This window comes from Peromyscus leucopus, chromosome 2 (genome assembly GCF_004664715.2).
Source record: "Peromyscus leucopus breed LL Stock chromosome 2, UCI_PerLeu_2.1, whole genome shotgun sequence".
Lineage (NCBI taxonomy): Eukaryota > Metazoa > Chordata > Mammalia > Rodentia > Cricetidae > Peromyscus > Peromyscus leucopus.
In genome coordinates, this window is record NC_051064.1 from 102111432 (window position 1) to 102126814 (window position 15383).

Here is a 15383-nt window from a genome sequence, read left to right on the forward strand (position 1 = left end):
GTTGTGCCAAGGGTGAGATAATATGAAAGGCAGTAAAGGAGATCAAGGGCTAGATGCAACAGAGCACTTATACAACGCCCAAAAGTAAGTTCTCTGGGGAGGACAGGAGAGGACCTCAAGGGAAAGGGCAATAGAAAGTTAGTGGATTTGTGGTGTGTGGATCCTCACAGTCAGAAGGATAGCTGAAATCAGGAAACAGAGTAAGAAGACAAGACAAGAGATGTAATCAGAGTGGGGAGCATAAAACAGATTACAGATGAGTTATAATTATTCATAAAAACCAAATCTCCTGTCTGGCTATAGGATTTTGAATAACTGAGATATAATTCAAGATGAAAGATAACATGATAAAAGGCAAAGAATTTAAAATATCGATAATATATGTGAAGGACTACCCTCATGCACACTGAAATTACCCAGAAATCCATGTTTTCTAAAGATTTTTCCAACTAGCATACTATTGCTCATAAAAGTAAATTCCTGTTGTAAAGTTTTAGTAACACAAACACTTATGACATGTTATCACAGGTCAATCAAACTCTTTTTCCCCACTGGCATATAAGCTTGCTCAATAATCAGTATGTTTCCTTAGCTACCTGTAAAAATGTAGAATGCCACCTCTTGTGTTTCGTGTTTAAGCCGGAGCCTCACAGGCACCATGCCCATGCCTCCACCTCCTGTGTGCTCAGATTACAGTGCACACCACCACACCCAGCCACTCTGTCCCTTTTATTCACTTTCTTAGTTTTCCACATTTGAAATTTAGAGCACTCTAATTTTAAGAAAAATGGGTTTGTTTTAATCCATATTCTTAACATAGATATGAGTTTAAATAAAAATTACTATCTCGTGATAGCTTCTTTCATAAGAGATGGCTTATTCATGTCTATGATGCTTGACCTACAATGATTCAATAGCTATTTCCTTCTATTAAAAGGGACAGAGCTACAAACTCACATAGTGCTCACCTCAATACCTAACTGTAGAAGACTCTAGTATTTTCATATAATGAATTTACAGATAAAAATCCAGCATTGATTAAATCCTGCTTACAGAGTTTCAGGGTTGCCTGGGAAACCAACACTTCTCTAGCACCATGAAGGCCCTTCTGTCAACCCAAAGGCAAGAATGAGGTGGCAACAGTGAAGGCTGGAACTGGGGTAGAACCCAGGCTATTGACTCACGTCCCCAGTACCTTTTCAAGGTCTCCTCAGTAACCATTTGTAACACTCCATGGCTTGAATATGCTACTTACTGTGGTGTGATGGGATATATTGCCGACGATATTGAGGTTCTTGAGCAGCTGTGGGGAACCACTGTACTGTCCAGAGATCTGCTTTCTAACTTCAGCAGCAACAGTTCTAGGACAAAAAAAAGTCATGCATTACAAACACACACACACACACACACACACACCATAAGTAGGTAAGTAGGTGGGTAGACAGGTAGGTAGATAGGTAGGTAGGTAGACAGATATATATACATATATATGTGTATGTATATATATATATATATACATTTAAGAAAACAAAATTCATTTATAATGGAGGGAAGTACATTAAAAATTTGTTTATAAAATAACAAAATCAGAATATTAAGGCTAAAACAATTTTGTACTTATAATTATAACATCTCTTTTGTTTTTACTTTTTTGAGACAGGGTGACTCACTATGTAGTCCTGGCTGGCCTAGAACTTGCTCTGTAAAGCGGGATGGCCTTGAAGTCACTATAACATCTTTTTAATAATGATGGAGGATACAAGCAGTACAGCTAATTTTTACATGGCTGGTTTCTAATGTAACATTTTAGGAATACAATCTATGGTAGTGTATAAGCTATAACATACATATATAAGTTAAAATGTAGATAAAAATTGAAAATAAATTCTGAAATATTTTATAAATCAAACTATGCTAAAAATTGGAAGAAAAAAGTTCTTCTTTCTTTTCTAATATTACTACCTCCTCATTTATGCCACAGAAAACTAATTTCTATTTTTATTTAACTAATAAACAATGCCTTCATACCCAGGCAATAAGAGCTTCCCATAATCTGACCCTAATTTCTCTCTCCAGCATTTCACATTATTAACCAAACTTTTACAATCTTTCATATTGCTTGAGAATTTCATACCTGCATACACTGTTTTGGTCAAACCTACTCCCATCCCTCTCCTCCAGCTCCCCCACTAATCCCACAGGACTTCTTCCTCCCCACTTCAGACACTCTTTCTTGTAACCCACCGAGTCACCTTAGTTCTGCCCATAAGTCTAGGACATCTTCAGGATCACAGTAGCCCTCAACAGCAGCAGCCCTGATCTTGTCAATAAACACAAATTGTTTCCCGAGAATTTCTTGCCTTTCTTGTTAACCAACTCAACTCTTAAGTCATTTTAAGAGTAAAACTCAGATGACAAGATCTTCATGTGAACTTCTTGGCTCAGCACAGTTTAAACATACCACGTTTTTTTTCAAACTTCTAGGAAACCTACCCAAACCTACTTTTTATTCCTTGTCATTTTTTTTTCTATTTCATGTATACTCTATTTAAAAGGTAGTAATTGTATTTGTCTTTTTGTCCCTAAAATATTTATCCGGGGGCTTGGGGGAGAGGGTAATTCACTTGCTAAAATATTTTGGAACCAGAACTGGAAAGACAGGCCTATTGAAACACCTATAACCCCAATGCTTGAACAGCGGACAGAGATTAGTGGATCCCTGAAGCTCTCCTGAGTCAGTCAGCTCTGGCTTCAGTGAGAGACCCTGCCCAAAAAAGGTAAGCACAAAAATCCAGAAAGTCGACAACCCAAGTCAACCTCTGACCTGCACACATACATGCACACATGTGTACATCCACTTCCACGAGCACATCCCACATGAGCCCACAAATGCGCACGCACACAGGCGCGCACACACACACACACACAGGCTCTAGCACTCAAAGCCATTATGAAAACTCTGTGCAGTATACACTACACATGAATTCCTGACATATATAACTACAAAGGCACCACCAAAGCAGATATATCTTAATTTGAAAAAAAATCAGCATTAGAGTGCAGAAATCCCAAGACTTTATGGTATATATTGGCCCTTACACACTAGTATTTTGAATTTATTTAAATAAATAGTATTTTAAAACAAAAAGAATATTTTAGATATTCAAATGGATTCATCACCTATTAATGACTATAATCCTCAGTTTCCACAAATCTGTCAACCAAAATATTCAGTGACTTCCAAACCATGAAATTAAAACTTTCCCAATAACATTAATAAGATTTTTTCAATGTAGGTCACAAATACAACCAAGACTAATATCTACAGACCTTGTGCAATTCTATCTCAGTGTCCATATCTAACCTCTATCCTATGATTCTCAAGCAACTACTCTCTATTTTATAAAATTCCCCTTCTATTCTTTGACTCTTTACCAAAAAGTTAACGGCACTTCCTCTCGTTATCCCATGCACATCAAGTTTCTGTGCAGGCGTGACAACAGTTTTAAGGAAGTTCTCAAGCTCACGGTTGGATTTAGAACCTCAATTTCCAGCTGAGTTTTAAGAAAATCCCGTTTTCCCAAGGTTATCCAGACTTAATGTAATCTTTCCCCCACTTTATCTCTTCAGTGTCTTTTTTCTTCTTCCACAACCAGACATTCCACACAAATTACTTAAAGATGGTTATAAGGCAAATATGTAATTCTAAGTGTTTGATTCTAAGATAAGAGTTATTCTCTAAGGCTCAAGATGCTAAGGTGTGTGGTGGTAATCTAATTGTACTGAAATGTGATTTTGATTGTATGTTAATAAATAAAGTTGTCAGGGGGTCAGAGCTATTAGAGCCATAGAAAGAGCGTGGTGGTGGTGGTGCACACCTTTAATCCCATAGATCTCTGTGTGTTCAGGAATACAGCCAGCATTGGAGACATATGCCTTTAAGACCTGGGGGGCTGTACATACAGACAGTGACCAGGCAGTCACGTGTTTGGGTTTACAACCAATGAGAAGGCAGAATGACTTTGAAACGACAGACACACAAGAAAATAGCTCTCTTTCGGAAGCTGGGACACAGCAGGGGGAAGGGTGAGATTTTAGCTCTGAGCTCTGACCTCTCGGCTTTCTCTTTTACATTGTTTCTGTGTTTCTTATTTAATAAGACGGTTGGTTACATCAACAAAGCTGTTCATTTTTCACCTTATATTAATGTTTTGAAGGAAACTAAATCAAGATTCATAATTGACAAAACTTGGAAGCAACTAAGCTGTCCTTCAAGGAATGAATGGATAAACAAGTATGTCACATCAGTATAATAAATGGTGTTTTTGGAAAAGGCAATGGGTTATCAACCATGCAGGAACAGTCAGTCCCACGTGAAGAAAACAGTCTTAAAGACTACAGATCATGTCGTTTCTGCTTTATGACACACTGAAATAGGCAAACCATGGGCAGAGTAGAAACAATGGCTGTAGGGATGGACAGGGAGTGGGAAGGGTAACGGATGAGCAGAGCGGATGAGCAGAGCGCGGGGCATTCAGGGGCCTGTCCCAGTTCGCTTTCTACTGCTGTTGTCACCGTGACTAAAGGAACCTGAGGAGAAAGGAGTTCTGAGGCAGGGGCTACAGAGGGGTGCTGCTTGCTGGCCTGTTTAGACTGCTTTCTTATAGAACCCAGGGGGGACACCACCCATCATGGGTTGGTCCCTCCCACCTCAATCATCAACCAAGAAAATGTCCCACAGACCTGGCCTATGGGCAATCTGATGGAGGTATTTCTTCAATTAAGGTTGCTTCTTCTTCCCGGATGATCCTAGCTTGTGTCAAGTTGACCAAAAACAAACAAACAAGAAAAACAAACAAAAACCTAACCAGCAAGGGAGGGAAACTATTCCCTGTGACATTGTAACAGTGGCATATGTCATTATACATCAGTCAAAAACCCTGTTGCAATCTGTGAACCTTAGTCAACAGTAATGTTGGCTCATTCAATTAAACTAATGTGCATACACACTAATGCAAGATGTTAATAGTAAGGGAAACATTGAGGGTAGTAGTAATACAGCAGAAGTCATCATGTTTCCAGAATTCTAAGAGTAAACACCTGGGCCTTGGCAGCCCCAACAAGCTAGATTTAGGCAGAGAAAGGAGATTTACTCAGTGTGGCCATATTGAGAAACCGGGGGAAACCGGGAGCAGAAAAGGGAGGAAGAGAGGAGCATCAAACCAGGTAGAGGTTAGCGCTGAAAACTGGGGAGGGGACACACCGAGAGAGAGAGAGAGAGAGAGAGAGAGAGAGAGAGAGAGAGAGAGAGAGAGAGAGAGAGAGAGCAGACTGAGGAAAGGGCAAAGGGCAAGTCCACAGACTTTGCAGTCTCTTGAATTGATGACTCCATTAAGCCTTTTTCTTGTTAAACTGGAGGGTGGGCAAGTACGTGCAATGCCGATTGTCAGTGGAGTTCAGAGGACCACCTTGGAGATTCCTTTTTCTCCTTCTACCATGTAGGTTGGGGGAATGAACTCAGTTCACTGACACTCCATTAGGCCTTTTAATGAAGTCCATATAATGCCAAGTATTTCTTGATTTTTTTTTAACTTTCTTTTTATTTATTCTTTGTGTCTTTCACATCATGTATCTCAATCCCATTTATTTCCCCATCTCTTATCCACCTTCTGCCCTTGCAACTCCCCCCCCCAACCCCCAAAAAACAGAATAAAATTTAAGAGGAAAAAAAAGGAAAAATCTCATCACAGAAGCTGTAGAGTGACACAGTGAGTCACACAGTAAACCCTTTTATCTATATATCTTTATGTGCTCTTTATGTGCGTGCAAGTGTTCATTTCAAAGCGTCATCAGTCTGGTTCAAAGCCTCTGGTTTCTGCTACACTATTGATGCTGGGCCCTCCTAGATATCCTGTTGTTGCCCTGTGCTGTGGAGATCTTGCAGCTTTGGGTGTACAGGACTGGCCCTTCATGTCCTCCCGAAGATCACAGATGGGGTGGGTGTCGGGGCTGGCCATCTCAGAACCCTGGTTCTGGGCCTGGGCAGTTGCAGGGTTGTTCAGGCGGCCAGCTCTGCTGTCCTCACCACCAGGGTGAGCTCTCCAACACAGCCCCAGGCTTGCAACAACGATGGCAAGGGGCAGGGCCAGTTCTACTGCTTTCGTGCCCTCTGGGTCTGCTCTCCCACACCTGGACCATCAGGGCCAGCTCTACTATGTGGCCCAGGCGAAGTACAGGCGCTACTCTCCTGAATGCTAATCCAAGTATTTCTTAATCGTAATTGAAGTCCTTACATTTCTGATTCATTTGTCAAAACTGGCATAGCAACAAAAACAAAAATCCTTCAAAAAGAAATATAACTAATTTTGGTTGTTGCTGTTGAGATACGGTCTCACTATGTGGTCCTGGCTGTCCTAGGACTTGCTTACGTAAACCAGGCTGGCCTCGAAGTCACAGAGATCCTCCTGCCTCTGCCTTCCAAGTGCTGGGATTAAGGCATAAAATACCATGTTCATTCTTTGAGATGTGATAAAGAGAACTCAGTTTTGACTAAAGAAACCGGAAATGTTACCCATTTCCATTAACTGACCATTTCAATGTTAAAGAGAGAAACAAATGAGACAGTTACTTCATTTAAAAAAAAAAAAAAAACACCTTTTATTTAGTAACAGACAAACACGACAGACGGTCCTCCCTGAAGTGAGGTCACTCACTGACCTAACTCCATTTTGTCCTTCTCTAACTCAATTTTACCTGTGATTTTTTTTTTCCTTATGAATTCTCCTGAGTCATTCCCTCCTACAAATTACCTGGGGTTCCAGGTACAGCTGATCTGATTACTACCTTTACAACAAGAGAGCAAAACTACCGCCAAGCAACAGAGCCACAAACAAATGACCACATGATGGTACTGTCCAGCTATTACTCTACTGCCATAAAAGAGCCACTCTCCTGACGACAGAACCTGGGCTGAACCCTAGGAGGAACACTCTTCCCACAGTGAGAATGGATTTGTTCCCTCCAGTGATGAAGATTTCTCTGAAGCTTTGCAGAAAGTCTTCCCACCCCCACCCTCCCCCATACGCTTGGTTTGTTTGGGAAGACAGGGTTTCACCATGCACCCCAGGCTGGCCTCCAATCTCACTAACACTCCTGCCCCAGCATCCTGAGCGCCGGGATTGAAGACAGGCACCACCATAACCATACGACCACCTGACTGAGATTATCTGCTCAGGCAAATCACCAGACATGCAAACACAACTCTTGCTTTTTTATATTCTTCTATAAAAACTCCAAGCACTTGTTAGCCCCCCAAAGACAGACCTCAGGCAGCTCGAATTGTTCTCTTCTTCCCTGTCCCCACGCCAGTTCAAATGCCTCTCATGCCTTTTACCACTGCGTGCCTTAGGCATTTCAGGACAGGCAGCCGAGCCTCCTCTGCCCAGACCCCCAAGGTAGGCCTCTACAAATACTACAACTATGTATTACTTCCACATGCTGTCACGTCCCTAGAAGGGAAAATCAGTAATAATTTGAATAAGATGTCATAATGCAAAAAATAAATCACTTCAAAATAAGCTGTAACAGCACTGCCCAAAGGACCTATTTCAACCTCCTGAATGAACCCCCTCCAAAAAAAGTCACTATCTCTTAACCAAACTATAATCCAACATATCCAAAAAAGACGACACATAATTAAAATTAACTTAAAATCCTCTATCTTCAGTTACTCTTTCCTGACACTTTTCTTACTCCTAGTGATGATTTGTAATAGAAAGCAAAATCAGTAAGGCCTTCACTTCACTTCAGTAAGCTATTAACACAAAGTACAAAGAAGAGGTCAACAGTCTTGGAGTTACTCCCCAATTACACTATGAAAACTCCTACTTCTGTCCAAGGGGAAAAAAATCCAAAATTTGATCTAGTTATCTTTTTTTCAACTCTCAATTCTACAAACTCCCTCATTGTTAACACAAACCACCATTTCTGACACAAGAGATCACTGCGTCGGGCCAGTCACAAAAGGATGTTGGAAACAACCAGCAGAAGATACACAGCAAACTATGAAAAATAAAATGTGTTCTTTACTGAGAAAGGGTGGTTTTCTATTTTGAATTTGAAGGTCTTTTTTGTTTTGTTTATTTTTGTTATTGTTGTTTGAGACAGGGTTTCTCTGTGTAACAGCCCTGGCTGTCCTGGAACTCACTCTACAGACCAGGCTGCCTTGAACTCACAGAGATCTTCATGCCTTTGCCTCCCCAGTGCTGGGACTGATAAAAGGCATGTGCCACTACCACCTGGTTCAAATTTGGAGATTCTGAAATATTGTTTCACTATATAAATTTAAAGAAGGAATCAAAATGAGGCAGAAAGGAATCGTAAGAATGACAAGAAATGGAGAGGAAGTTAACGAGCATTGTTCTCATGGAAGAAAACTGAAAACTTTCTTGATGAAAAGGAATTTTGCATTACAGAATAAGTCTGCCACAGAGTCAAATGACTAAACAGGGCTGACTAGAACTAGAGGCTGAAGAAGACAAGAGGCGAGGCATGGAAAGGAGACTACCTGGAAATCTATTTTATCTCAGTGTTTCTCATAGCCAGAGAAGACCCCAAAAGCTTCCTGAGATCCAGTCTTAACTTTTTCTGGTCTGGTGGAAATTGTTTTTAGGGTTTTTTATTTCTTTTTTCTTTCCAGACAAGGTTTCTCTGTGTAGTTTTGGTGCCTGTCCTAGATCTCGCTCTGTAGACCAGGCTGGCCTCGAACTCACAGAGATCCGCCTGGCTCTGCCTCCCAAGTGCTGGGATTAAAGGCGTGCGCCACCACCGCCCAGCTGTTTTTAAGGTTTTTAACAGCAAAGATGTGACTGAACTGGAGGGGAAATAAGAAAGCAAGTTGCTCCTAGGGGCTGACACCCTCCAGTCCACTTCCAGTAACCCAGAAGGAAGGAAGAAGCCAGCTTAGAGAGAGCTCCTGATCCCAGGTGGGACCCACTGGTCACCAGCACAGCTGGGGAAAACTCAGTGTGCACTGGGAAGGAAGAAGGGAGACATGAAAGAGGGACCGTCCAAACTATCCTCGGAGATCAAAGGTAGTGACCAACCTGACTCCTTTACGTTTCCTCCTTCAGATGAGCACTAACAGGGCCAAGAGCTCCTACCTGGTTCCCTCCAGAGCAATCCAGATTTCCTAAGCAAGCAAGAAAAGGTTTCTGGTTACTGGAAAAGATGCAAGGGTTTTATTAACGTGGCTGTTTGAAAGAGAAGCTAGTATGCTTGAATGTTTGGTTTCCACCAGCAGAACTGTTCGGGAAGGATTAGGAGGTATGTCCTTGTTTGCAGAGATGTGTCACTGGGGGTGCGCTTTGAGACTTCAAAGGCCCATGTCATTCCCAGTCTTGCACTCTCTCACTGTCTTCACTGTAAAGATCAGGATGCAAGTCCTCAGCTACTGCTCCAGCACCATGCCTGCCTGCCTCCACACTCCCCACCGTGATGATTCCCCAGTTAAATGCTTCCTTTTATAAGCTGTCTTGGTCATGGTGTCTCTTCACAGCAATAGAAAGTAATTAAGGTGGATGCTTAAAGAGACTACTGAATTTGCCCACAGTTCAACTCATCTTGGAAAGGAAACTCTTTACAACTAGCCTCTTAGGGTAACAAAACCCCCAAACTTAAAGGACCTCATAGCCAAAATAATGGACCCATATGTCTACTGTCAGAGGATAACTAATATTTAAGGAATCTACCCATAGCCCCCTGTGGTAGTTTGAATGTCCATAGCCCCATAAGCTCATAGGGAGTGGCACTATTGGGTATGATGTTATTGGAGTAGGTGTGGCCTTGTTGGAAGAAGTGTGTCACTGTGGAGGTGGGCTTTGAGGTCTCCTCTGCTCAAGCTACACTCAGTGTGACACACAGTTCACTTCCTGTTGCCTATGGATCAAGACGTAGAACTTTCAGCTCCTTCTCCAGCACCATGTCTGCCTGCACAACACCATGCTTCCCACCATAATGATAATGGAATAAACCTCTGAAACTGTAAGCCACTCCAATCAAATGTTTTCCTTTATAAGAGTTGTTGTGGCCAGGCAATGGTGGCACACACCTTAAATCCCAGCACTCAAAAGGTAGAGGCAGGCAGATCTCTTGTGAGTTCAAGGCCAGCCTGGTCTATAGAGCGAGTTCCAGGACAACCAGAACTACACACAGAGAAACCCTGTCTAAAAGACAAAAAAAAAAAACAAAAAAAAAAAAACAAAAAAAAAAAAAAGAGTTGCTGAGTCATGGCATCTCTTCACAACAATAGAAACCCTAACTAAGACACTCTACTAGAGAAATGGGAACACAAACCAAAGGCGTACTGCCTGGATATTACTGAAAAAAATGAATTTACAGTCATGTTACCAGCCCCAGGAAGACAACATTTATCTCTTAATTTTTGTCAATATTTTTGCCAGCTAGATGTAAGCTTTCCTTTGCAGAATAGAAAAAGCTTAAGTTTTAAGAGTACTTTTAGAAGAAATTACCCCCAGGTTTGTATTACCCAGATCTAAGATAACAATGGTTTTAGTCTCTTATTTCAAAAATAGCGTACAGTGGGACAGAGAGATGGCCCAGTGTGTAAAGGTGTGTGCCATTTAGGCCTGGTAACCTGAGTTCAATCCCTAAACTCCACATAAAAGGTGAAAGGAGAGAGATGGATCCCACAAAGTTACCTGTCACCTGACTTCCACACACTCACATGCATGTACACACACACACACACACACACACACACACACACACACACACACACACACACACACCATGTGAGGAATACAATGGAGGGTACATGCAGCATGGAGACCCATCATTTGATAACACTGAAAGGGTCAATTTTACACTTAAAAGTCACAATGGTCAATTGTGGAAAGGCTTACAGAAATCATTACTTCTATCTGTTGCTGTGCCCCATACATCAGAGCTTCCCCAGACAGAAACTAATTAAAATGCTATGTAGAAGGGCCTTCCATAGAGAACTAGTTCTGAAGGTGAACCTTGGTATGGAGAGCAGCAGGTAGTAAAATATAATCAATTGAGAGAAGATGATGTTAACCCTCAATAGGTATGTAAACCTATTAACTTCTATCTCCTTTGGGTTATAACTTTAACCGATAAACCAGGGATTGGGTATATTTTAAAATGGGAAGTTGAGGTCCCCTCAGGACCAGCCAAATCCAATTAGGACAGGATATTATATAACCTTACTACTATCCATTCTTTCCTTAAACTACAAAGTATATCTTCCTGGATTCATCATATCAGCATCCTGATGATACAAGAACTAAAAAGGCCCGAGTGAGTTCCTAAGACTCATGCTGAAACCAAAGGAGGAAGACTGACCTCCTAATTGTTCTCATTATACAGTGTTTTCACCTTCTGAACACTTACCCTCTTCTGTGTGTTCACCAGAAACTCAATGAATTTAATGCAACTGTACTGTAAGACACAACCACAAGTATCCTTTTTGTCTTGTCCTTCTAGCTGGCCTCTTTGCTAAGCTATGTTTTGGACTAAATTCCCCCAGGACAGAAAGCCTCTATTTTCTGAGCTACTTAAGTTGGGAATGTCAATGATACTGATTGCATTGATGGTTTATGTCATAATTAATGCTTTAAAATATTGTGGTAAAAAATTAATTATTACAGAACTCAAGCCAGGGTGCTAGACAACTCCTAGCAACCCATGACCTATTATGTATTAGCATCAACAGATTTCACACAACTACTAGGAAGATACAGGACCCCCTGCCAGTAAGCAGTTTAGGAATAAGGAATGACATGTGCCAGAAAATACTGAGCCACTAACCAAGGCAGGCATCTTTGGGGGAAAATTATTAGATTGCACTCTCAAAGTATCCTTTCCCTATTTTTTAAGGTACAATTTTATAAGAAAGCTTAGCATGCCCAAAAGTGTATCCTTGTCCTGTCCTCCATCTTAACATTTCAACATGTATCTCACTGACATTAGCCTAAGCATGTCCAAAAATGCCCAATGTGTGATCGTATGTGTCTGTGCGTGTGCATGTGTGTGTGCGCGCGCGTGCGTGCATATGCAAGGGCACATGGATGGAGGTACACTCAGAACTGCACATATAAAGATGCCACAGAACAATTTAAGTGCCATCCACCTTGTGTTTTTGAAACAGAGTCTCTCAGTGGCCTGGGACATGTCCATTAGCTAAGCTGGTTGACTAGCAAAGCCTAAGGGCCCACCTGTCTCTACTTCCCAACACTAGGATTCAAAGTACACAGCACTTCACTCAATTTGGTGTGTTGGTGCTGGGGACCCAACTCAGTTCCTCATGCTTGTGTGGCCAGAACTTAACCAACTGAGCTATCGCCTCAAATTTTATTTTGGCTTATGGTTTCAAAGCATTCAGTACCTGGTCTCATATGTTTAGCAAAACATCGTGGTGGCAGAGGGTATGGCAGAGGAGCTTCTTCATGGTGGACAGGAAACAGAGAGAAGAGACATACATGAAGAGGCCAGAGCAAGACATAGCTCCCAGGGACACACTCAGTGTTCAACTTCCTCCAATTAGTCCCCATTTCCTATCACTTACCATCTCCCAATTATATCATGATATTATGGCTCCATCAAGTAAATTAATCTCATTATGTCAAAACTCTCATGGTCTAATCTTCTCTAGAGATGCCCTCTGAGACTCACCAGGTCTACTTCACTAACTACCTAGGCATATTAATCCAATAAAGAGACAGTCAAGACAAACTATCACAACCATCTTTCCTTGAACTATGAACTTAAACTGAGCATGCTCAGGAACATTCTCCTTCACCAAGCATGCCCAAGAATGTACTCAGCCCTAAAAGTCTTACCCATATGAGTATACATAGGCTCCTAGGGAAAACCTCCATACTCCTTTGTTCAAGAAAGACATCGCTTTGGAAACAGCCTTCAGCTCTCCTTGCCTGATGCAGAGAATAACTCTTTCTCCACTTTCCTTGGCTCTTCTTGTTCTGACATCACATGCACCAATGTATGAACTCATTATATTCAATTCTACCATTCATACTGAGCATCCTAAAACATTCAAGGAAATGCAGGTTCCAAAAGACTAGACCAAATAAGGAGTAAATTAGCAAGTGGCAGCAATCTACCAGTAGAGATAATAAAAACCCTTGTCCTAGCTGCAGTGAGCTTGGGTCAAGCCATGGGGAAGCCCAATGACTATAATCTTTTCCTTTGACAGAAGCATAAAGATTGCACAGTAAGTTTCTCTGGTGTAGCAGTAATGTAACAACTGAGCACAGAAATATGGTGGGAGAAAAAAGGACAGTGAAGTATCAAGAATCTGGCTTCTCAAGCATGATGTAGTCACATCATCAGCCTCCTGAAGGAATCATTGTTAGGGTTTGAGTCCGAAACAGGTCGCGCAGGCTCCTGTTTTTAACACCAACCCTGGTTCCAGCCAGCGGCACATTTCTGCCACCTTGAACTGAACTACTACAGCACATCACTCCTCCTCGGCCGACTGCAAACTTCTGAGAGGGAATGATAACAAACCTTTCCTCCACTGTTTCTGTCACAGCAATGCAAAGTAACTACGGCAACTGGCAAGATCAAGAAACTTCACTCTGTTCTGTACGTGCCATTTATCTACTGTTTGTATAAGCATTTCAAAACAAGTCACTAAAGAAAATGCACAGTCCCTAATTGTGTTGACATTTTTATAGTAAGGACTGTTTTATTGGGGCTGGAGAGATGGCTGGCTCAGTGGTTAAGAGCACTGGCTGCTCTTCCAGAGGACCCGGGTTTGACTCCCAGCACCCACATGGTGGCTCACAACCCTCTGTAACCCTCGTTCTAGAGGATCCAATGCCCTCTTCAGTCTTCTGCAGGTATCAGGCATGAATGTAGTGCACAAACATACATGCATGTAAAATAGTAATAAAGTACTCAAACACATAATTTTTGAGTTTTTTATTTATTTTATTTAAATAAATTTATTTATTTTACATCCCAGCCACGGTTTCCCCTTTCTCCTTTCTTCCCGGTCCCTCCCCCAACCCTCTTCTGTTCCCAGGCCTCAATCCACTCCTCCTCTGTTTCTGTTTAGGAAAGGGCAGGTTTCCCATGAGTGTCAACAAAACATGGCATATCAAGTTACGATAAGACTAAGCACCTCCCCATGTATTAAGGTTGGGCAAGACGACCGAGTATGGAGAGTGGGGTCCCAAAAATCTAAAAAAAAAAACTTGGAGCAAGCTACACAACTGTGACACACATGCAGAGGCCTAGGTCAGTCCCATGCAGGCTCCACGGTTGTCGGTTCAGGCTCTGTGAGCCCCTAAGAGCCCAGGTTAGTTGGTTCTGTGGATTTTCTGGTGGTGTCCTTGACCCCGTGGCTCCTACAATCCCTCCTCCTCTTCTTCTGCAGGGTTCCCCAAACTCTGCCTAATGTTTGGCTGTGACTCTGCATCTGTTTCTGTCAGCTGTGGATGAGGCCTCTCTGATGACAATTGGGCTAGACACCAATCTGGTCACAGGAGATGGCCAGTTCAGGCTACGTATCCTCTATTGCTAGCAGTCTTAGCTGGGGTCCTCCCTGTAGACTCCTCAGAGATTCCCTTGTGCCAGGTTTTTACCTGACCCCCAAATGTGCCCCCTTTCCAGTAGTCTCTTTCAGTACTCTACCCCTCTATCCCCTCCAAACCTGATTGCTCATGTTCCCATCCCACTCGCCTTTAGTCCACTCACGAATCTCTTCTATTTCCCCTTCCCAGGGAGGTCTGGGTGCCCCCCCCCCATGAACTTTCCTCGTTACCTAGTCTCTCTGGGTCTGTGGATTGCAGCATAGTTATCCTGTATTTTACAGCTAATATCCACTTATGAATGCATATGTATCATGTTTGTCGTCCTTGGTCTGGGTTACTTGGGCATTTTAAAAGGACAATCTTTTTTTGTGGTAAGTGACTACAACTACATTTAGCTCCTCCTGACAGGAAGACAAGCCAACCAAAAGGTAGGACTCCATCTGCCTTAAGTGAGCATCCCCCAGCAGAGTGCCCAGGTGCAAACGAAGTGCTGAGGAGATGCGCAGGAGCTGAAAGGGGAAGTGAAGGCAGAGAAGGGAATTCATGATCCCCTCCCTCAGAAGTAGGTGCACACTGACGCTGAGACGGACAGCTGCTGGGGCGCCTCGAGGGCGGAAGTCAAACCCCACCCTTACCACCCCAGTGTCCAAGACAACAACGTGGGGGAGAGACAGAGAGCAGGCTCACACAAGGGTAGGGAGAGGGGCAAACAGGTGAAGTGAATCGGGAAACTGCACAGAACATGAGGTCGCACAGTTTTCAGGGTAAGCAAGCTGTAAGTGT

At 42.4% G+C, this 15383-nt stretch overlaps 1 protein-coding gene across 12 annotated transcripts in view; it reads right to left on the reverse strand.

Moving 5' to 3' along the window:
- The window catches only part of Dock7 (dedicator of cytokinesis 7), a 195938-nt gene that overhangs the window by 162622 nt on the left and 17933 nt on the right, over nucleotides 1-15383 (reverse strand). For all 12 annotated transcript variants that reach the window (XM_028870268.1, XM_028870264.1, XM_028870266.2 and 9 more), the window contains exon 2: nucleotides 1256-1361. In XM_028870268.1, the coding sequence (XP_028726101.1) occupies nucleotides 1256-1361 (106 nt within the window). The remainder of the gene's footprint in view (nucleotides 1-1255; nucleotides 1362-15383) is intronic.